Source organism: Schistocerca serialis, chromosome 3, assembly GCF_023864345.2.
Source record: "Schistocerca serialis cubense isolate TAMUIC-IGC-003099 chromosome 3, iqSchSeri2.2, whole genome shotgun sequence".
NCBI classification, from domain to species: Eukaryota; Metazoa; Arthropoda; class Insecta; order Orthoptera; family Acrididae; genus Schistocerca; species Schistocerca serialis.
In genome coordinates, this window is record NC_064640.1 from 295,377,830 (window position 1) to 295,401,861 (window position 24,032).

Sequence of the window (24,032 nt, forward strand, 5' to 3'; positions counted from 1 at the left end):
CATCAAAATTGGACTATGGATCATTGAAAATGTGTCACCTTATAAAGTGAATATGTTTCTTGTGACACCAGGCCAAGGGTCGTGTCGAGATATTCCAGCATCCAGATGAATGGGTGCTCAAAATAGGCATTTAGCTATGGACGCAGGCCAGTGGGGGCTGTGTTATGCTTTGGAGGGAGTCATTCACCTGGGCTGTTATTGAATTTGGGTAGTAATCAAGGGCACCATTGCAGCAGTGATCTACATTAACTTTATTTTGGACCTCCTCCATCTGTGCAATGTGGTACACAACAGTGATGGCATCTTGCAGCAATATAACTGCCCATGTTATAAAGTTATAATCATGCTGTAATGGTTTGAGGAGCATGTCACTGAAACTGATGTTGTGTCTAGCAAATTTGCCTGTTTTGGACCTTATGGAACTAGGATACTATCAGGTGTCAGTTCTGTGCTCAGAAATGACCAGCCCAGAATTTATGTGACCGGTGCATAGACATCTGGTAAAATGTGCCTCCTGTAACTAACCAAAGACTTATCGAATGAATACCACACAGAATCACTGCCCTTCTGTGTTCCAAAAGTGAACCAACACACTATTAAGCAAGTGGTCATAATGTGTAAATTACTGTGAGTAGCAGATCTCAAATTTAATAGTTTAGGATAGGATATTATGCACAGAAGAATGCTGAGAGTTAATTCATACTGAACTGACAATATATCAGGAAACTGGGTAGTGAAGTGACATACTCTGCTTTCTGTCTGTAAATCTGCAAGTGCTGCACATTTGGTGACAATATATCAGGAAACTGGGTAGTGAAGTGACATACTCTGCTTTCTGTCTGTAAATCTGCAAGTGCTGCACATTTGGTGTTAGTCAACTGTAAATTCAGCAAAGATCCATGTAATTCAGTTATTGCAAACAGACAAAATTTTCAACATCATAAAAGGATCATTTATAGACTGTGCAACAGAGGCCCCTATGACTGTTACTGAATTAATTAAATTATTTCAGCAAGTATAATAAATCACTGTTAAAAGCCACAATTTCCTAGTATAAGATCAGATGTAACAAGAGTTTATATTCACACCTTAAGGAGCCACATGCTGTGACCAGAATGTTACCTGTCATGTTTCCTTTATCTGAGTCCATAGTGTGTTGGTACTGTCTGTCTGAGTACATTATTGGGACAGTTGCCAAGTAATCGCGAAACATGCATGTCCACACAGTGAAATACATAACAAACAGGTTTACAAAAGATGATTTTTTCTGTGATTGGGTGTTCTAAACACCATATGGGCGGACATTGTCTTATAAGGTAGTTTGAGAAATGTAGTAAAGGAAAAGTATGACTTTGACCCTTACAGCAACTGTTGCAGCATTGCTGCTTGTATTATAGCACTCAAGATATTACAAGGCATTGGCATCATGCAAAATTATGCCCAATGTACAGACTGTATAATGCTCCAAAGTTTGAGCTAGGACATGAATAATAATATTAGTAACAATAATAATATTTATTCAGCATCAAATAATCAAATATAATCCTTAGAACTAATACAGTTTCAGGACAGCATAATATTCTTCGTCTGAATACATCAGTCTATAAGTTACAAACTAAAGATTTTACATTTGGTAATTACAAATGTTACAAACATTGTTGTTATCAACATTAGGTCAGTTGCAAGTTACTTAAAACTATTAGCTTGAGTATATGGACACAGCTGTTAGTTTATGAGGTGGCAACAGGTAACATTGTTCTCTCTTGTCCTAGTTTCGAAAGTGTTCTGTGTGCATTCGATAACTGTTGTGTTCCTAAATATATTTTGGAGGATAATACTGGGTGAATGACACATATGATAATGCAGTGGGCCTCAGTTACTGTGGAATTGTGAGTGATGGACCTGGATGAAATTTCACATAGGTGGTCATCACTAAAAAGAATCTGACCATTGTATTGGTTTTTAGTTCAACTTTCAACAGTTACTGTGTGAGATGGTGTAATGGTTAAGGCACTTTGATTGCATTCAGTAGAAACCAGGTTCCGTTCCAGTCAACCAAACCTAGATTTTAAAATTACACAAGGTCAGTTCCAGGGAGGTACTTTTGCAAAAGGCATAGCCCATTTCCTTCACTAGCGGTATCCAAACAGATTGTGTTCCCTCTCCAAAGACACATCATCAGTGGTATGTCAAATCCTAGTGTCACTTATTTCTGACTCCATGGCTTTTTGAAAAACTTATGCAGAAGCTGTGTTGCTGAAGATCTAGTGACTGTAACCAGGTAGCAAACCAGACCACTGGGAGAAGGTGTCATGTTTCAGATTTCTGAATTCAGATTTTCTGAAAAAATAAATAGCATTTCAACATTATAGATACTTTTATTCATTTCATGTGGAAGAGAATGTGTATGTAACAAAAAATCTCATTTTATTTAATCACTAATTAATATTTATTTCATTTTTGTCATATAAACACAATTTTTTGTATTTGCAGTAAATATTATCCTACAACATTAACCTGATTGTAGTAATGCATTATGTATCTCTTAGATGTTTGAGTAAAATTTGATACAAAGTTAGAAGAAACACAAGGTTTTGCTCACCAAATGCAGTAAATAAATGTCAGGTTGGGCATCTGAGCAGGTCAGTCCATTTCAGAAATGTTATTGTCCAAAAACCATTGTTTTGCAGATGCTGCTTTATGACAGGTGCATTTTTATGATGATACAAACAATTATCATCTCTGGAATATTCCTCTACTGCTTGCGGAACACAATGCTGTAAAATATGTTCATATCCTTCCACGTTTCTTAAGCTCAATTATGGGGATGACACTCTGATCATGAAAAACACTCTCATATTGTTAACAGCATCTTCTGTGTACTTCCCTGTTTGTGGGTAATGTTCTTCAGGCATTGACCAAACACAGATCAGACTGCCACAGGGAGTGTGTTAAATATGCATTGAGTCAATGAGCTGTTGTTTCTTACTCTTACTCATGATATCTTGAGGATCTTCAGTAAGGTATTCTACCAGAAAAATAGTTGAAGGTAGTTGATTTTGAACAATTCCAGTGTTTCAGTAACACACTTGTTCAAATTAATGGAAAGAAACTCAAAGTAATTGCTGCACTTTCTCATCTGACGATGTTATAGAGAGGAATGTTATGCCACTGGGCCCTCATTCAAAAAACATATCTTCCCATAACTTCTTGCTTGTAATGTATGAGCCTTCATAGCATAGAATACTACATTTCTTCCACAGCTTGTTAGCACTTTGTCTCTTGTTACAGAAATGAAGTCACATGGTAGCTCAGTTATCAGTCAACTTCAGAAATTAGTACTAATTAATGTGAGGCTTAAAAGGTAACAGTTTGTCAGCTAATGCCTCTGTAAGACATTAAATGACACTCCAGCTTACTTCTGTAATATATGTATGTTGTGATTTGGAAAGGTGTCAAAAATAACAGAGTTGTTTACCTTTTTGCATGATCCATGGATCATATTAGCGTCAATACACTATAAAATTCACTATAAAGTGGAATGTGTCAGGAGGTGTACAAATAAAAATACATTTTATTTGTGGAAACATAACTTAATGCTGACCATCTACACAACTGTATTTTCTATCTTAATATACAAAATCTGATACCTATAACCCACACACATACAGATACTATCTATTCAGAAGATCATCTATGGAGTAGAAGAAGTTATGAAGCAGAAATGATTTCAGTTTGTTTTAAAACTTGCAGTATCTGCCAGTACCTTTTATTTACAAGGAAGGTGGTCAAATATTTTTGTGCTGTCTACTTTGCTACTTCGTGTGTAAGAAGAAGGTTAATTTGTGGATAGTGAAGGGTATTTTTGCCCCAAGTGCTATGTTTATGAATACTACTATTATTTTAGATTGTGTCTCATCATTCACAACAAACATCACACACACACACACACACACACACACACGCACACACTTGTATATTTGTGTGTAGTAAATAATTATTTATTAATCTCATATTGTGAGATTTTATGCTTTCATGCAGAACATATCTGCAGTACATTGTTTCGTATGTACATTGTGAAGCTAATTGGTGTTGCTTTATGATTTCAGCAATGGAGTCAGCTGCTGGAGCCAAGAGCAAAGGTGGTGACTCTGCTCCAAAGATTGTGAGTCACTTAGAATCTGCATATGTCAAAGATGGAGAGCCAGTTACATTGTCCTGCAGGATTATTGGTAAGTATTTGTGTACAGTTTAACATATTACCCACACTCAGACAGCACTCAAAAACACATATTATGTGGAAAGTACTTCTGATACATCTCTAACCCACTTCAGTTTCACAGGCAATCTCAGTTAATTCCTTGCAAAGAGATATATACTATAAAATAAAAGTGCTGACTACATGTTTTGTTAGGTAACAATTTCATTGAATGACTCTAGTGATTGAAGAGTTATTTGTGCTAAGAATGTTTCAGTACAAAAGCAAGCGTTCTCTTGTTTCCTTGTAACTAAACACTCATTCTGTATTTCATACTTAAGATGATAGAGAAAGAGACCCTACATAGAGGAGTTGATAGTAACTTCAGTACTGATTTCATCTGAGTTATTTATCAGAACATTAGTAGCAAATTGGTAATTCATGTTCGGTTGTTACAGGTGCAAAAAAGTTTGATGTAATTTGGCTCCACAATAATAAAGAAATTAAGCCAAGTAAAGATTTTGAATACACAAATGAAGCAAATATATACAAACTTAATATTGCTGAAATATTCCCAGAAGATTCCGGCACTTACACATGTGAGGCATTCAATGATGCTGGTGAATCATTCAGCAGTTGTACACTTGTTGTACTAGGTAAGTGCATGAGTACTTTAATAAATACAGCATATATTTAAAAACTACCTCTCTGATATTGTATGATAATTATAAATCAAAGAATAATCATTTATCATTATCTTAATTTGCACAAATAATTGTTGTGCCATATCACCTGCAATTTCAGACCATTATAATGAATAACTGAGAACCCAAAGAAGTCACATTCACAGAAGTAAGGCAGTTGGAAGAGACTACTCTAAAAAGGTTAAATGTTATGCTTAAATCACAAGAATGGAGTAATGTTATGTAGCAATATCCACTGACAGATGTTCAACTTTATGCTATTACATAAATACTGCATGCTCTAAGAACAGCAAAAATATACTTAGAAAGCTGGGTAAGAAGTGGATCATAGCAAACATTAAATGACCAAGAGAGGAACTGCAATTTTTGTGTGAGTAGTACCAAAACAAATTTAAAAAATAAAAACTCAGCTAATAATGAAGTCTTCAGGAACGAAAAGAGAGCTTACCACAGATTATTAAGAGAAATCTAATACTGTACTTCAAGAAAGGAGTTGAAAGTTCACATTATATAGCAAAGGCTGTGTGGACTTACATAAATGCAGATAGAAAAGAAGTAGCATGAAGAATGGAAACATAATACTTAAAAGGAGGCAATTAGTATAACCCAGCAAATCACAGACCCATCACTATAACTTCAGTGTTGTCAAAAGTAATGGAGAGGGTACTAAAAACAAATTGATACACTTCATCGAAAGGATTAACATCCTAAGCAATGCCCAACATTTCATACATGTAGATCAACCAACTCAACAATTGCAAATTTCATGAGGCACATAGTGACAGCATTAAATGGCCAAAAGAAAGTTTGTGGTTTGTTCCAAGATCTATCCAAAACTTTTGATTATGTATGTCATGATACGCTGTTGCAGAAACTTCAAACTTCCTCATTACAATATGAGAGGAAAAGTAGCTGACATTATATAGTACTTTGTTAAAAACAGTGTTGTAGAAAGTGCAACTCAGTAGTTCAGCAGTAAAAATCTGTTCATAACTGAAAAAAAAATAACAACGTACAATGATAGTCATGCCAGCAGAAATGTGCACACCAAAATTCAGCCTTAAAGTTGGGAAGGCAGGCCTATAAGAGACAAGGCATTACTAGTTCTTCAGTGTGGTAGTAGGCAAATACTTGTTTTGGGAAAACCACATAAATAATTATATCCAAAAATTAGTTCAAATGTCTTCCTAATGAGGAAGATGTCTAGGACAGTAAATGGAGACACATTACTAAAGATGTTCTATGATCTCATATATACATTCTTGTCATACTGCAGACTGTTTTTGGGTTGTGCTGCCAAGACTCTTATAGAAAGACTGGTTGCTCCAGAAGAATGCTGTAAGGCATATTGTAAAATTACAGCCACAATAATCTTGCAGAAAAAAAACTGAGAGACCTTGAAATCTTAACAGTTCCACCTATATACACACTGCCTGACAAAAAACTGAAGAACCAGAAGGTGAGGGGAAAAGGAAATGAAACATCATGGGTTGAGAGGGTATATGATGTTATTTCAGAGATAACAAAATCAAGTCAAATTTACAAAGAATTTGGCTGTATGAGCCCACTTATCAGTATTATGTTGGACCCCCCCTGGCCTGGAGTATGCATTTATTTGGCTGTGTGCGCCGCCATCTAGGCAGGTGACCTTGAACGGGACTTAGCCGCTGCACGAGGCGCCAGGCGGATCGCGCTAAGTTTTAACTAAGCGCGATCCGCAGAATTGCTCAACTTCCGGCGCCGCCATTGCGGTTTATCAGCATGCTACTTCCTGCCGCGCCCAGTTCTTATCAGTGAGTACATCCAGTATACAGGCAGCTGCACGCTCATTCTACTCGAGGCAGCCGCACGAAGCACACAGCCATGCCGTACAGGAGGAGGAGATACACAAGAAGATCAAGAATGCCTGTCTACAAGACGGTCGAACCATTCACTTTAACACCAAATAATGTAGCACAAGAAGAGCTACTTACTGGCCCAATAACTTTTGTTGGAACTAAGATTAATTTTTCTTGTACTACAACAGAGGTTGTTACAGGCAATTCATGGTTAACAATTGCTATAGTACGAGGGAGTGATAAGCCATTATTAGGATTGGAGTCCTACTATGACAGAGACATTGTTGCCTATCGTACCTTCTCTATTGGAGTTAAGGGTGATAGGAATTATGGTACAGCTGTTGTACTGACTGATAAGCCATTTGCATTGTATACTAGAAACAGAAGACGTGTTAATGCTAATGAGATAATTAATATTTGGGTTAAGATTAATGGTGTGTTAACTAATTATATTAAAGTACAAGGTGATGTGACTGTATATTATCATCCTTAATAAACGAACCATCCTTATCTATCCCGTGAGATTGTATCCTTTCCAGGGGCAAGATGACCCACAACTGTTATAACTGCTCCTCGATATCCTGGATACTGCCTGAGCTGGTCTTTCTACATGTGTTCTATTGGGGGACAGGTCTGGCAATCTTGTTCGTCATGGGAGTTCCTCAACAATGCACAAACAGTACATTAAGATTCATGATGTGTGGATGAGTGTTGTCCTACTGAAAAATGGTATCACAATATTGTCATATAAAAGGTAACTCATGAGGATGCAGGCCGTCCCTGCCATACCATTGATTGTGCTGTCACAGTTCCATCAATTACTACTAACCATGATTTTAAGTCATACCCAGTGGCCCCCAAACATCATGACAGCAGGAGTAACACCAAAGTGCCTATCCAAAACATTGAAAGAATGGGACCTCTACCCAGGTTACCCCCACACCTGCCAATGATAGTCATCGCTGAACACAGTGCAAAACCATGTATCAGCAGTCTATGCTTCCTGGTCACAGAACTACTGCAAACAGAGTTGGTTGTGTTGTGTTAGTGGCAGCCCACACTTGAAACCTTAATTCCTTAGTCCAGATGCTGCTAATCTCTTATCAGTGTTGCAGAGAGTCCATTTCTTGTTATTGGGTGGCAGGTGCAGATGTGAAGAGGTTCGATGTGCCTGGTGCACAATATGGCAATCCTCAGTTGTGGTGGTCAGATGTGGTCAACCTGAACCTTGATGATGAGTATGCTTGACCTCACGTCCCCATGCATCCAATATCTGGCAACAGTCGCATTCAAATGCTTAAGAAATCTGCATATCCTAGATAACAGAACGCAGCATGTCATTCTCAATAGAGAGAAGTCTTCCGAAGTAAGAATGATTGCAGGTGTGCCGCAGGGGAGTGTCGTAGGACCATTTCTGTTCACAATATACATAAATGACCTTTTGGATAACATTGGAAGTTCACTGAGGCTTTTTGCGGATGATGCTGTAGTATATCGAGAGGTTGTAACAATGGAAAATTGTACTGAAATGCAGGAGGATCTGCAACGAATTGACGCATGGTGCAGGGAATGGCAATTGAATCTCAATGTAGACAAGTGTAATGTGCTGCGAATACATAAAAAGAAAGATCCTTTATCATTTAGCTACAATATAGCAGGTCAACAACTGGAAGCAGTTAAGTCCATAAATTATCTGGGAGTAGGCATTAGGAGTGATTTAAAATGGAATGATCATATAAAGTTGATCATCGATAAAGCAGATGCCAGACTGAGATTCATTGGAAGAATCCTAAGAAAATGCAATCCGAAAACAAAGGAAGTAAGTTACAGTACACTTGTTTGCCCACTGCTTGAATATTGCTCACCAGTGTGGGATCAGTACCAGATAGGGTTGATAGAGAAGATCCAATGGAGAGCAGTGCACTTCATTACAGGATCATTTAGTAATCGCGAAAGCGTTACAGAGATGATAGATAAACTCCAGTGGAAGACTCTCCAGGAGAGATGCTCAGTAGCTCAGTATAGGCTTTTTTTGAAGTTTTGAGAACATACCTTCACCGAGGAGTCAAGCAGTATATTGCTCCCTCCTACATATATCTCACAAAGAAACCATGAGGATAAAATCAGAGAGATTAGAGCCCACACAGAGGCATACCGACACTCTTTCTTTCCATGAACAATACAAGACTGGTATAGAAGGGAGAACTGATAGAGGTACTCAAAGTACCCTCCACCACACACCATCAGGTGGCTTGTGGAGTATGGATGTAGATGTAGATATAGATATTGCATGATTTAACAAGCCATCCAAATGGAGACCTACAGTGAGGCCCGTCAAGTGATGATAATGGTCTCTCACTTGAGTATGTGGCATATCTATGTCCTTGATAGTGATCACTCAGCGTCTGATGCTGCTCGTGCCTCTTATATACCTTATCGGTCCTAGTAACTGCAGTAAATCTGAACTTCACTAATGCACTCTGGTGGCCAATGGACATGTCACATAGCATTGCAACTTCAATCATTTACATACCTATTGATGGTGTGTATGAGTACATGTACTAAATTATTTTAACATCTGACAATATCTTCATGGTGCTTCACTTCTTTTTGTCAGACAGTGCATATGTAAACTGATTTTGTACTTAAAGGAACATTGGACCATAGCCTTCAATAAAGACCAACATGCATATGATTAGAAACAGGAATGCTTCCATATGTCAAGTAAAAGACTGAAACTAATGGATAAGAACCCTGCAGGAGCAGACTGTATTCGTTACAATAAACTCCCATGTGATATATAGAAAAGTATATGTAAAAGTATTGTCAGCATTTAAACAAAAACTAAAACGTTACTTGACTAAGATGTGTCCCCACAGTATATCAGTGTGTGACTAAAGTGAAAACTTGGTGACAGAGTGCAAATTTACCTCATACAGTTATATTAGCACACTTCTTATGTGTGTTTTTCTTTTTGTGTGTATTTAAATATTGCCATTGTTAGTAGACAAACATGAAATAGTACTATAAAGTATGTGGAATAATTATGTACAATACAAAGAATAAATCTCCATGAACACAAACTGTGTATGTGGATGCAAATGATATATATGTGCTTACTGATTTTGTGAGTAGTGTCAATACTTCTCTCTGCATTTGTATAACTCTAGAAGTCTAACCAGTCCACAAACACAAAACTCTGCTGTTTCTTGCTTGTTTTTAAACTATTATGTCTGATATCATATCATATAAAGTGGTCTAAGGACTGATAAATAAATAAATCCATAAAACCACGTAGGAAAAAGTCTAATATAAATTTCAGCTGACAGTACTTTGAGAATGATGACTGTATATATCATTGAATACTAATATGTATGTGGAAAATAATAAAAGGCTAAATTTGGCATTCTGGCCCTAAACAGGCCCAACTTACCATCATATCATGATCTGCCAGTGACATCATCGTATGTGGTATCGAGGGCCATGTGGTCAGCACCTTTTGTTGTTGGGTTTCTTGACCCTGGAACATCTGCTAATCAGTTGAGTTGCTCCTCAGTTGGCTTCACAAGGCTGAGTCCACCATGTGCCATTCGACCCACTAAGGAAAAATCCCTAGTAGGACTGGGTACTAAGTTGACAAATTAAGAGAGATACTCCAAAATGGTAAGACAGTTTACTCATATTCTGGAGGAGCCAGGATCAAATCCCAGTCCCTCATCAGTCCCTCCACAGTAAGCCCTAATCTTAAATCATTCCAGAAAAACTTCTGGTTCTTTCTCCGTCAAAGCTACATCCTATCCCTCCCTCGAAAACTCAGTTCATTTTGTTTCTTTAATAACCTGTTGATGGAGCATTAAATATTAAATCCATCCAATAGACTGTAAGTTGTCTACAATTCTGAAAATTATAGAATGGACCGCAGTACATTTGACTGCATCAATGTGCAATCAAAATTCTAATATACTTCAGGTGGTCTTGGGAACTTGGAGTCTGCACTGTAAGTAGAACATGACTCCCAGAGAAAGTGATAAATTATAAAATATAATACATATGTTTTCTGTCCATTAATTCCCTTTTATTGTTGTCTAGATACAACTGGCTTAATTTGTATCTTACATAATGTTTGTGCAAGTCCACAGGTTCAGTAGATTAGTAGGTATCATTTACAATCAGCTTATCTGCTGCATAAATGAGATATCAATTGCTCTCTTATGTGTAAGCGTGTTGAGCTCTAACACTATGCTCTGTGATCTGTCAGTCATATAAAATCTCCAGAGAAAATGTTCACAATTTCAATGAGTAAATGAGGAAATGTATGAATTAGTAGTCAACTAGCTTATTCTGAGTGTCAAAACCAACAGAAAACTTTTACGTTTTACAATATATTTGTTTAAATGATTCTTACTGTTTCCACACTATATCTAGTACAATACACACACAAAATATGGCACTTCTGATAAAAATAATTGTGATGTAATGGATAAGGATTGTCACACTGCATTTATTGACTGGAGTTCAGTTTTGATGTTGTTTTCACTTTTTTTTTTATATTCTACCTTTATTCTGTCACAAAATGAATTGCAGCATGAAATTAGGGCTAAATATGCAGTAAAGGTTTATGTTGTGCTAGTTAAAACAGTTGACCTAATAATTACCATTATATTTATTGTTGTGTGGTGTAACAATGGAATTTGGAAAATAAGGAGATGGTTATTGGTATCTGAAACTTTAAGTTAATCCCTCAGGCATGTCAATTGGAAAAGATTTGCCCATGAAAGGCAAAGATCCAGGTCAACAGATTATTTTAATCTTGCAGGAAGGTTCATAACTACAATATGCTACAAATTTAAGTTGCACAAATATGCAAAAAAAGACTGTGTTGTATTCTGCTGTTAGGGAACACTCTCAAGATCAGACAAAATCTTACAGATTATAAAAATATGCCACAGTGACCCTTACAATGTTATATTTTATGTGTTTCAGTTCCTAATGAGGAGCCAAAGAGTCCAGTTTTCAAAACATTCCCACAGTCTGCCACAGTGCAAGAAGGTGAAAGTGTGAGGTTTGAGTGTGAGACAGAGAAAGTTCCAGTCAAAGGTAAACTTCATCATTTTACACAGTGATTTTTGTTTTAGACTAAGTTATACCACATTCTAATTGTCATAATTGCCCCTTCATATAATTATTTTTGAAGTATATTTTTTGATTTTGTAGACTGGAGTCCTTTCAGTGGCACATGTGACACGTGGATTAGTGTTTGTTGATGCATGTTCCTTTAATTTAAACCATACTTGATCACTTTCCTTCATCCCATTGTGTTCAGCTTCCCATCTGTACATCAGATGAAATGACATTAAAAAATTACAGATCCATATTTGATGGAGATCAAGAGTTGTTGCATTCATTCCTTCACATGCACACTTCACCAATTTTATACACTTGTTACACTCTATAAATTTAGAATCCATAGTCACAGCTGTCTGTATATTCCATAATTTATTGTGAATTCTTAATAATAAATTTTTGCTAGCACTTATTTACAACCAGCTTCTCCCTAGTGTGAGGTAAAATGTTTCAGTGTAATGACTGTACTCAGAGCAAAGAGAATTCAGTAAGTGTAGTAAATATGGAAAAGGTAACTCGGGTGATTTGTTGAGTAACATTGCTTGAAACTGTCTCTGATATTGTGCCTGCTCTGGTAAACACACTGTTGATTACTGAATTTCTTTAACAAAGTAATTTTTTGCATGGGTTAATTTTATATTAAAATAAACACTTTATTTCATCATTTATTAAATAGCTGATTTAACCCCCTTCGGCATTATCAAGCTACATCACAATAAAAGTTATTATGCTTGTAGCATTTTATACCCCCCATCAACCATGGACCTGGCCGTTGGTGGGTAGGCTTGCGTGCCTCAGCGATGCAGATAGCTGTACCGTAGGTGCAACTGCAACGGAGGAGTATCTGTTGAGAGGCCAGACAAACGTGTGGTTCCTGAAGAGGGGCAGCAGCCTTTTCAGTAGCTGCAGGGGCAACAGTCTGGATGATCGACTGATCTGGCCTTGTAACACTAACCAAAACAGCCTTGCTGTGCTGGTACTGCGAACAGCTGAAAGCGAGGGGAACTACAGGCGTAATTTTTCCCGAGGGCATGCAGCTTTACTGTATGGTTAAATAATGATGGCGTCCTCTTGGGTAAAATATTCCGGAGGTAAAATAGTCCCCCATTTGGATCTCCGGGTGGGGACTACTCAGGAGGACATTGTTATCAGGAGAAAGAAAACTGGCGTTCTACAGATCGGACTGTGGAATGTCAGATCCCTTAATTGGGCAGGTAGGTTAGAAAATTTAAAAAGGTAAATGGATAGGTTAAAGTTAGATATAGTGGGAATTAGTGAGGTTCGGTGGCAGGAGGAACAAGACTTCTGGTCAGGTGAATACAGGGTTATAAATACAAAATCAAATAGGGGTAATGCTGGAGTAGGTTTAATAATGAATAGGAAAATAGGAATGTGGGTAAGCTACTACAAACAGCATAGTGAATGCATTATTGTGGCCAAGATAGATACGAAGCCCACGCCTACCACAGTAGTACAAGTTTATATGCCAACTAGCTCTGCATATGACGAAGAGATTGAAGAAATGTATGATGAGATAAAAGAAATTATTCAGATAGTGAAGGGAGATGAAAATTTAATAGTCATGGGTGACTGGAATTTGATAGTAGGAAAAGGGAGAGAAGGAAATGTAGTAGGTGAATATGGACTGGGGGGAAAAAATGAAAGAGGAAGCCACCTGCTAGAATTTTGCACAGAGCATAACTTAATCATAGCTAACACTTGGCTCAAGAATCATGAAAGAAGGTTGTATATATGGAAGAAGCCTGGAGATACTAGAAGGTATCAGGTAGATTATATAATGGTAAGACAGAGATTCAGGAGCCAGGTTTTAAATTGTAAGACATTTCAAGGGGCAGATGTGGACTCTGATCACAATCTATTGGTTATGAACTGTGGATTAAAACTGAAGAAACTGCAAAAAGGTGGGAATTTACGGAGATGGAACCTGGATAAACTGCAAGAACCAGAGGTTGTAGAGAGCTTCAGGGAGAGCATTAGGGAACGATTGACAAGAATGGGGGAAAGAAATACAGTAGAAGAAGAATGGGTAGCTTTGAGAGATGGAATAGTGAAGGTAGCAGAGGATCAAGTAGGTAAAAAGGAGAGGGCTAATAGAAATCCTTGGGTAACAGAAGAGATATTGAATTTAATTGATGAAAGGAGAAAATATAAAAATGCAGTAAATGAAGCAGACAAAAAGGAATACAAATGTCTCAAAAATGAGATCGACAGGAAATGCAAAATGGCTAAGCAGGGATGGCTAGAGGACAAATGTAAGGATGTAGACACACATATCATTAGGGGTATGATAGATACTGCCTACAGGAAAATTAAAGAGACCTTTGGAGAAAAGAGAACCACTTGCATGAATATCAAGAGCTCAGATGGAAACCCAGTTCTAAGCAAAGAAGGGAAAGCAGAAAGGTGGAAGGAGTATATAGAGGGTCTATACAAGGGTGATGTTCTTGAGGACAATATTAAAGAAATGGAAGAGAATGTAGATGAAGATGAAATAGGAGATATGATATTGCATGAAGAGTTTGACAGAGCACTGAAAGACCTAAGTCGAAACAAGGCCCCGGGAATAGACAACATTCCATTAGAACTACTGACAGCCTTGGGAGAGCCAGGCCTAACAAAACTCTACCATCTGGTGAGCAAGATGTATGAGACAGGTGAAATACCCTCAGACTTCAAGAAGAATATAATAATTCCAATCCCAAAGAAAGCAGGTGTTGACAAAAATAGCTCTGAGCACTATGAGACTTAATTTCTAAGGTCATCAGTCCCCTTGAAACCTTAAACCTAACTAACCTAAGGACATCACACACATCCATGCCCGAGGCAGGATTCGAACCTGCGACCGTAGTGGCCGTGCGGTTCCAGACTGTAGCGCCTTTAACCGCTTGGCCACCATGGCCGGAGGTGTTGACAGATGTGAAAATTATCGAATTATCAGTTTAATAAGCCACGGCTGCAAAATACTAACACGAATTCTTTACAGACGAATGGAAAAACCGGTAGAAGCCGACCGTGGGGAAGATCAGTTTGGATTTCGTAGAAATGTTGGAACACATGAGGCAATACTGACCCTACGACTTATCTTAGGAAATAGATTAAGGAAAGGCAAACCTACATTTCTAGAATTTGTAGACTTAGAGAAAGCTTTTGACAACGTTGACTGGAACATTCTCCTTCAAATTCTGAAGGTGGCAGGGGTAAAATACAGGGAGCAAAAGGCTATTTACAATTTGTACAGAAACCAGATGGCAGTTATAAGAGTCGAGGGACATGAAAGGGAAGCAGTGGTTGAGAAGGGAGTGAGACAGGGTTGTAGCCTCTCCCCATTGTTATTCAGTCTGTATATTGAGCAAGCAGTAAAGGAAACAAAAGAAAAATTCAGAGTTGGAATTAAAATCCATGGAGACAAAATAAAAACTTTGAGGTTCACTGATGACATTGTAATTCTGTCAGAGACAGCAAAGGACCTGGAAGATCAGCTGAACAGAATGGACAGTGTCTTGAAAGGAAGATATAAGATGAACATCAACAAAAACAAAACGAGGATAATGGAATGTAGTCGAATTAAATCAGGTGATGCTGCAGGAATTAGATTAGGAAATGAGATGCTTAAAGTAGTAAACAAGTTTTGCTATTTGGGGAGCAAAATAACTGACGATGGTTGAAATAGAGAGGATATAAAATGTAGACTGGCACTGGCAAGGAAAGCGTTTCTGAAGAAGAGAAATTTATTAACATCAAGCATAGATTTAAGTGCCAGGAAGTCGTTTCAGAAAGTATTTGTATGGAGTGTAGCCGTGTATGGAAGTGAAACATGGACAATAAATAGTTTGGTAGAGAAGAGAATAGAAGCTACAGAACAATGCCGAAGATTAGATGGGTAGATCACGTAACTAATGAGGAGGTATTGAATAGAATTGGAGAGAAGAGAAATTTGTGGCACAACTTGACTAGACGAAGGGATCAGTTGGTAGGGCATATTCTGAGGCATCAAGGGATCACCAATTTAGTATTGGAGGGCAGCGTGGAGGGTAAAAATTGTAGAAGGAGACCAAGAGATGAATACACTAAACAGATTCAGAAGGATGTAGGTTGCAGTAGGTACTGGGAGATGAAGAACCTTGCACAGGATAGAGTAGCATGGAGAGCTGCATCAAACCAGTCTCTGGACAGAAGACCACAACAACAACAACAGCATTTTATATTCCATACATCAATGTGGAGGAAGCAACATATGATGGTATCCCTCCTAAGAGCTCTGAACAACTGTATCAGGTACAGAATCAACTATCTTAGGATTGAAGTCCACATATCAAACAGGAAAAAAATAACCCTTATGCGGGTTTTGTCATTGTGCCAGTGTACATAACACATTAAGGTGCATTAGTGTAACTGTTGAAGTGAAAACACACAAAGTGTGGTCAGTGGCCAAAAATCAAAGTAGCTGCATATTAGTGAACTTAGCAGCATAACTGCATTGTGTAGAAAACCTGACTAACATCTTATTTTCTCAGGCTGAGGGTAAAGTACTAAGCAAAGTTATTAAATTTAGTGTGGAATCTCAATTCAGGAACACTCTGGTAAAAAACCTAATTGCCAACACTAAAATGGCACTTGACATTTCTTTGCTGCATATTTGCCAACAACACACCCACAAAAGACTACTGATGACTACTGACTTTGAAAAGAAAAGTCATATAACCACAAAATCATATTGTACTTCAAATTCTTGCAGTAAAGTTCCTAATACTAACACTAAGCAGCTTTGACCATCTGCATTAAAATCAAAGAAAGTGTACTGCTATAAAGTGGATTCCTCTGTGTAGTTCATTAATATTTCAAGTAAAATAAAAGCATTATTATGTGACTCTTCTGTGAGGTTGATGAATGGAAATCATTACAAAACTAATGCACACGTTTATTATGTGACTCTTCTGTGAGGTTGATGAATGGAAATCATTACAAAACTAATGCACACATAGCTTTTTACTTATCAGTTTATCTTTAAGAAAAATGAGGAGATTTCATACAATCAAAAATACTTCATTAGAGAAAGGCACATGTTTCACATTATGCACCATTCTCATGTTATGTAAATAACATATGTTACGGAATTCAATGTCTTCATTGTCTTCTAAATGTATATTCTGAAAGCATGCTGCATGTTGTTAAATAACCATTATTTTGGCCAAATATTGGGTTAATAGAATTGGGGATTTCCTTCATGATACAAAGGTTGCTGAGGTTGGCAGTGGTATTTTTCCTTACAATTCAGACATGCCATTCCGCCTACTACATGTATCAACAAATTTATACAGGCTTTGTGGCCACTGTGTATTCCTTGTAAGGGTGCAGTCTTACCTTATATTTGTGATAAATTGTTTTCAACATAGATTTTTCAAATATTAATCAAAACAATATTCTCCAAGTTGAACATGTGTATGTAAGTTCCAAATTCTACTATATGACATTGTTACAAAATCAATCTCACCCTGGATTTCTTGAGGCAGAGATGGTTGTTATTGGCTTTTCAAGGCCAATTATTAACTGAAATGGTAATTCAGTTTTAGATTCAGTTTGCAGTTATTACTTTAATCAATATAAATCCTTCATTCATCTAGAAAATCTCTACAGATTGTGGGATGTCATTTGCGCACAAGCACACACAGTGTGCACATGCATTCCGTGTCCACACACACACGCGCGCGCGCACACACACACACACACACACACACACACACACACACACACACACACACACACACACATACCTGTGCACGTGCGTTACATATAACACCAAAATGTACTGTAATAATAGTACAATAAACTAATTCTATTCGGTCTTGCTCTAGGAGCAGCAGCAGTTTTTGAACATTCTTGATTCAAGTCAGACATACTTCACATGGTCTAAAAATTCTGTGACTGAGTAGAAGCCATGATATAATACGAATTCCCTTAGGGATTTATAAAACAGTGAAAATGAGTAAATAACTTTTATTTCATGTGAAAAATTCTCTTACATTTGTATAGCACTATTTGTAATGGAGGTTTTAAAGGCTGATGTCCTTACCGAATGGACATGGAGTTTATCATAGTTGCCTGGTATTACGTTCATGTATATTAAAGTTTTTAATTATCTCTTTTAAATTCTTTCTTACATATTTACATGTTTCTAGAATAATAAAGCAGGGAAGTAAGAGGATCAAAGACTTTTGAAGAATGCTGTAGAACTGGGCAAAGTGTGCAATTCGAACAGTGTGAAAGTCTGCTTTGTGGGCAAGTAAATGTAGGCTGTAGCATACTTTCTTCAGTGCTGCATTCGCTTTTGTTACGTGTATCTGTCATTTAAAATCACGTCGAAGCCATATGTCTAAAAATTTTGTTTCCACTGAGGGTGTAATTGCACTGGAGTTGTTTATCACGGAGACTTTTCCCTTTAAACAGAAGTTTATAAAAGTTGGTTTGGGTATAGAACCAGTCATTTAGCTGGTCTTCATCTGAAAAGAATGTATTTATTTGTGAATCAATGCTTAGATCTGGGTTGGGTCATCCATGTGCAAAATGAAACTGGAAGGTCCAAGAATGGATTGTTGAGGGACTCCACTTTTTATTTTTCCTGCATCTGAAAAAAATATGTTCTAGTGTTATCATGTGGATCATGTGTTATTACTACTTTCTGTTTCTGATTCGTTAAGTATGAGGAGAACCATTTTAATGCAGCACCTCTAATGCTGTAGTTTGGAGCTTTTCCCACAGAATTTTGTTATTCAAGATGTCAAAAGCTTTGCTTAGGTTCAAGAAAAATATAGATTGGACTAGCTGTAAATTTACTTTACTGGGAGCCATGCTGGGCATAAATGAGGAGTTAGTTCTTGTCTATACATGATTCTCTATACTTGATAATAAAGAGACTGGTCTGTAGTTTTCCAAACTTGCTTTGTCACTTTTTTATGAATAGGGATCACTTTGGCAATTTTAAGATAATCAGGAAAAGTTCCTGTCAAAAATGATAAGTTGATTACATCAGCAAGGCATGTTCCAGTATTTATAATACATTCCTTTATGAGGAAATCTGGAATACCATCAATTCCTGAGGAAATTTTTGTTGAAGGTTTTTTGCAATGTGAATAGTTTCATTTAGGGTTTTTTCATAGAAATAGATTATGTGGGGCAAGAATTTTGCTTTGTTCTGGTCAATGTTTGAGCTATTTCTCTTATTATTGAATATTAGTTTTTTGTGTGTGTGTGTGTGTGTGTGTGTGTGTGTGTGTGTGTGTGTGTGTGTGTGCGCGCGCGCATGCATGGTTCTGCCTGAAGAGATTTGCAATCTGTTGGGGGTCAGTAACTCTCTTGTTGTCACAATTCAGGGTGATATTTTACTTTTTTCAATTTCCATCCTGCTTTAGTAGTTTGCAGATTACTTTGCATTTATTTCCAGCTTTGATATAAACTTACTGTTAGCCATTATTTTTGTGTGGCATACAACTTTTATACAGATCTGAATGATTTTATAATATAACTGTAAGGAGAAGGTATATGTTGGGGCTTCTTCTGTAATTTAGCAATTCTCTTTTTGTATTGCTTGAGATTTTTTGCCTCTTGTTATCCATGTATTTGATTTTAGATTGTATTCCTTCACACCTGTGTTTTGAAAGGAAGTCCTGTTTCAGAATAATAGTGGAAAATGCCAGAGAACTTTCCAAACTGTTTGTTGGTCTCATGCATCTGAGAAACTACTTCCCACCTTTTTCTTGATAATGTTTTTACACTCTATGTGTTGAACCTTCTTACAGTCACAGTTCTTTTATGGTTTTGTCTGTGTAGTAAATAGCCTGAGAGGGGTTACCTCTTGGGATTCATGGTCACTAAAATTTGTTTTTATGCATTTTGCAGTGCAGGTTGTGTTTGCAAATACTTGATCTAGAGCAGTAGCAGTAGTTTTGTAATTTTTGTTAGGGTTATTATTGTTTGTTTAAATCAAAAGTATCTGTTTGTTTGAGAAATAGTTGTTTTATCCTGCTTGTTCCATGACAATAAGTACTGAAAACAGTCAATAGTTTTGCATTTCAACACACTTTTCATTAAAACAACAGTGCCTCCATTTTTGTGATTTCTTCTACAGAAGTAGTTTGCAAGTGTATAGCGTGTTATCGAAAATGAAGCAATGTGTTCTGGCTTTCATCAGTGTTCGGAGAGATGTAGAACACTGACAAAATTAAGTTCAGTATTTATCAACACTTCAGTGTCGAATACCTTGTTTGTGACTGACTGGACACTGTGGTGGTATAAGTAGAGATATTTATCACAGCTTGTCTACTAGATCTTAAATTAACATCCAAAGTTTCTAAGGGCATTGTAATTACATCACTTACCTCAGATTTGTTCAGAGAGAGTCTGTCCTTAAAAAATCAGCCATGCAGGTGCATGGAGTCTTATTGTCTCACTGACTTCAGAGTACTTTCTGCCCTGGGAATATTCATCCATATGGCTGCCTCATTTCTGATGTTGTTATTGGATTCATGCACCCCATCATTTCCACAGATTCCAAGATCATTGGCTGCTTCCATTTCATAGTTTTCAGTCCCACCTGGCTTACAGCTAAATGGTTCTTTTCTGACCTTGAGAGTTATCACTTCTGTTACCACACATCACTTTTGTCCTTGAGAGGTATGACTTCTGAAATATTGTGCTCCAAGCTTAATTTTTTGTCAGCTGTTTCTAAAATCTTGCTTGTAATGGAATTCTTTCCCACTGTTGAGATGGAGGCTGTGAGATGCTGAAATCTTTGTCCAAGTTCACTTATATCCATGAATATTGCAGTCTGGCTGCTTAGCTAAGTGGTAATGTGTTTGCCTGCAATGCAGTGGGCCCAGGTTTGATTCCCAGCTGGCTTGGAGATTTTCTCCATTCATGAACTGGGTGTTGTGTTTCTCTCATCATCTCATCATACTGACGTGCAAGTCATCCAGTGTGGCATTACCTGAAATAAGACTTGCAACCTGGCAACCAAACTTCCCCGACAGGGGCCTCCCGGCCAACTATGCCACACCATCATATCATTTTCTTAAAATGAATATTGCATTCTTAAATCAGCTGAAGATATTTTGAACCTCTTTGTTTGCTTTCCATTCTTCATTAATTATCCACTACCAGTTTGGTAGGTCACGGCAATGTGCAGTATTATTAACCTGCCTCTTTTCTCACACGACACCAATCAAGCAGCATCTTATTCAAGCAGCATTTTATTCTATTTTGTGGACTTTTAATGACCAAATATCGTTTTCTTGTATGTATTTCCACCGATAAATCCATATCTTATAACTCTATTCCAGCACAAATGTAGGGAAAACTCAGGTTTAATTGCAGAGTTTCTTGTTGTGTAAGATTGTCTGGAAATATGGTTGAGAATAGTTAATTAATAAAATCAAATTGTCAGAAAAAGGTCACCTTTTAATGAGGAACTTTGAGCATTCACACAACATCCAAAGTGCAAGAGCAGTAGAACATTATCTGTGAGATGTTTCAGACAGTGCCAATTTTCTGCAAGCAATTGTGAGTTCATACACTGTGTAAGGTATTGGCTGCACCCCAATCCCATTTATATAAATTTCTGTGAATAAATTATTTTTAAAACAATATACTATGAGTTTTTTGGCTGAAAAGAGAGATGATAGATATCTTCTGTAGTGGTTGCTGAACCAAATGACAAACTGCAAACACTACAAAAGATTACAGAAATATATGTCTTGGAATCTTCTATGTTTATCATATAATTGAAAACTGAGCAGGACTGAGTTTGAAAACTGGCCACAACATTAAAGCACTGACAGCTGATTCTAATAATCAAATGTTATTTTACAGTGACATGGTTGAAGGATGGAAAACCTGTTGATGAACAAAGTTCAAATTACCAGTTCATTATGGATGGCAAAAAGAAGTTCAAGTTTGAGATAGTAAAATGTACATCTCTGGATGTTGGACAGTACACAGCAAAAGCTGTAGGAAAGAAAGGAGAAACTACAGCTGCATTTGCTCTCAATGTGTGCCCTCCTGGTGAACTCTGAAGACCATACCAGTAGTTGTAAGCGAAGTACATTGTTGTTGAGGTAATTCAATTAGTATTTTGATATTGATGATCTACATTAAATTATTATTGCCTGTATTCTTGTAATAGTTGGTAATTATAAGTTTTAAAATCAGTTATGGTAAATACCATAAAATGTGCACAGCAGGAGTTGGAGAAAAATAGTTTTCAGTGTTAAATTCATTTCTTTTGTAATCACAAAAGTTAATCACTGGTCTGATGCTTCATAATGCTTTTGACACCGGAACCACAACAGTTTAAAACTCACAGTCAATTCTGTTCTGTGTATTCACAAAAATAGGATAATGTGAGCATCAAGTGCTATTCACCAAACAGAAGATACATTGAACAGCAGGCAGGCATCTTGTTATTTGAAATAAAATTCTGCTTGTCTAGTTTATATATTGCTCATTGTAATGGTCATCAGTTTCAAGTGTTATGAAATGTTCGTTACTTATCCTCAATGCAGCGCATGAAATGAAACTTACCACCCATACCCCTTCATACAACTGTCTCCATGTGGACCTCTCAGTGCCCTTTCTACTTTCCAGTATTAGCCTTTCTTGCCCTTCTAACAATGCTCATATTTACTTTATTTGCTCTCTCTCTCTCTCTCTCTCTCTCTCTCTCTCTCTCTCTCTCTCTCCCCCCCCCCTCCCTCTCCCTCTCCCTCCTCCTCCTCCTCCCCCCCTCCCCCTTCCCCCCCCCCCCCCACCCATCTCTATTTTGAATGGTTTGCATTTTGTTTTTGATTGTCACCTACATTTTGCTTGTAAATAGCATTCATCTGCATTAAAATATGATTTTTCTTTTTCAGTCTCTGTTTAATGCCATTGTGTTCCTGAGGGAGCTTGGAAATGACCAACTTGGATGAGCTGAGTGACAGCCTGTCATGAAAAGTGCAAAAATAAATATATACATATAAGTTATCATATATTTATTTAAGATAAAACATTGTTCCTTTATCCATATATTCATACATTGTGCCATATTAATTGTAAAAATTATTTGCCAGCATCCTCAAAGTGACACACAAATTAAATTATTGACTGAACATCATGCATCATGAAACAGTTTTCTACCCATCACCAACATAAAATCATCGACATTATTTAAATATAGCATAGTCATCATATCACATCCATTAATTTGTTAATGTAATTTCTCTGTCACTTTAGTCTGAATTGAAAACTGTTGTCATCATGTATGATGGACTCTAGTCAACTGAAGTTTGGTCCCTAAATGTTATGCAATCAGAAATGGATACACACAGGTATGTCTGTGTGGATGACAACACGTGTGTGCAGCACGTGCATTTCGGAGTATGATTGTGAGTGTGAAAGGGAGTGAAGTTGGTTCTGGATGTGTGTGCATGCATGCATGTGTGTACATATATATATGTATATGTGAAAGTATTTTTTTACTGATTGCTTTAAGAAATAAATATTTTTATTAAGACCTGAATTTTAGTAAGTATGTATTATTAAATTATTTTGTACAATTCATTTGTATGTAAATGGATGAAGGGCATTTAAACTAGTGATGTTTGTACTTCGATTTACTTTCCAATTGCTTAAAACTATGAAAACTGTAGCTTTGTTCGTATGGAACTGGGTGTTATTCTTCTGTCTTTAGAGTTCCTTTTTCTCTAAACATTGTAAAAAAACTAAACTATTTTATGTAAAAGACAAGAGTTTAACACGCAGACTTCTGTATCTTGTAATGTTTGTGTACTTATTCTCAACAGAACTCACAACTCTGTATAGTTCAATGGTATGGTGTATGAATAAACGGTAATGTGAACAGACAATATCATGTATTTGAATATATATTGTAATATCATAACCATACTCGAGTCCAAATCTGAAAGAGGGGCCATCAGTGAAATACAACACTTAGACTGAAAGAATGTTTATTATGAACACCCATGTACAGCACAGAGAGTGCAGCTATGTATACAAACAGAATATTCCAGCAAACCTTGAATATTACAGAATATACTGGCATTAAAAAGGAATATATTTCAAGAACTTTCCAGAAATAATAAATAATTGCTGGTGGTC

The 24,032-nt window shown here is 37.0% G+C and overlaps 1 protein-coding gene across 34 annotated transcripts in view; it reads left to right on the top strand.

Annotated features, from left to right (window-relative positions):
• LOC126470085 (twitchin) overlaps positions 1 to 23,779 on the top strand; it is a 515,873-nt gene extending 492,094 nt beyond the window's left edge. For all 34 annotated transcript variants that reach the window (XM_050097601.1, XM_050097605.1, XM_050097618.1 and 31 more), the window contains 5 exons: positions 4,110 to 4,232; positions 4,657 to 4,854; positions 11,724 to 11,837; positions 21,747 to 21,991; positions 22,787 to 23,779. In XM_050097601.1, coding sequence (XP_049953558.1) covers positions 4,110 to 4,232; positions 4,657 to 4,854; positions 11,724 to 11,837; positions 21,747 to 21,949 — 638 coding nt within the window. In that variant the 3' untranslated portion in view covers positions 21,950 to 21,991; positions 22,787 to 23,779. The remainder of the gene's footprint in view (positions 1 to 4,109; positions 4,233 to 4,656; positions 4,855 to 11,723; positions 11,838 to 21,746; positions 21,992 to 22,786) is intronic.
• Positions 23,780 to 24,032: the final 253 nt, after the last annotated feature.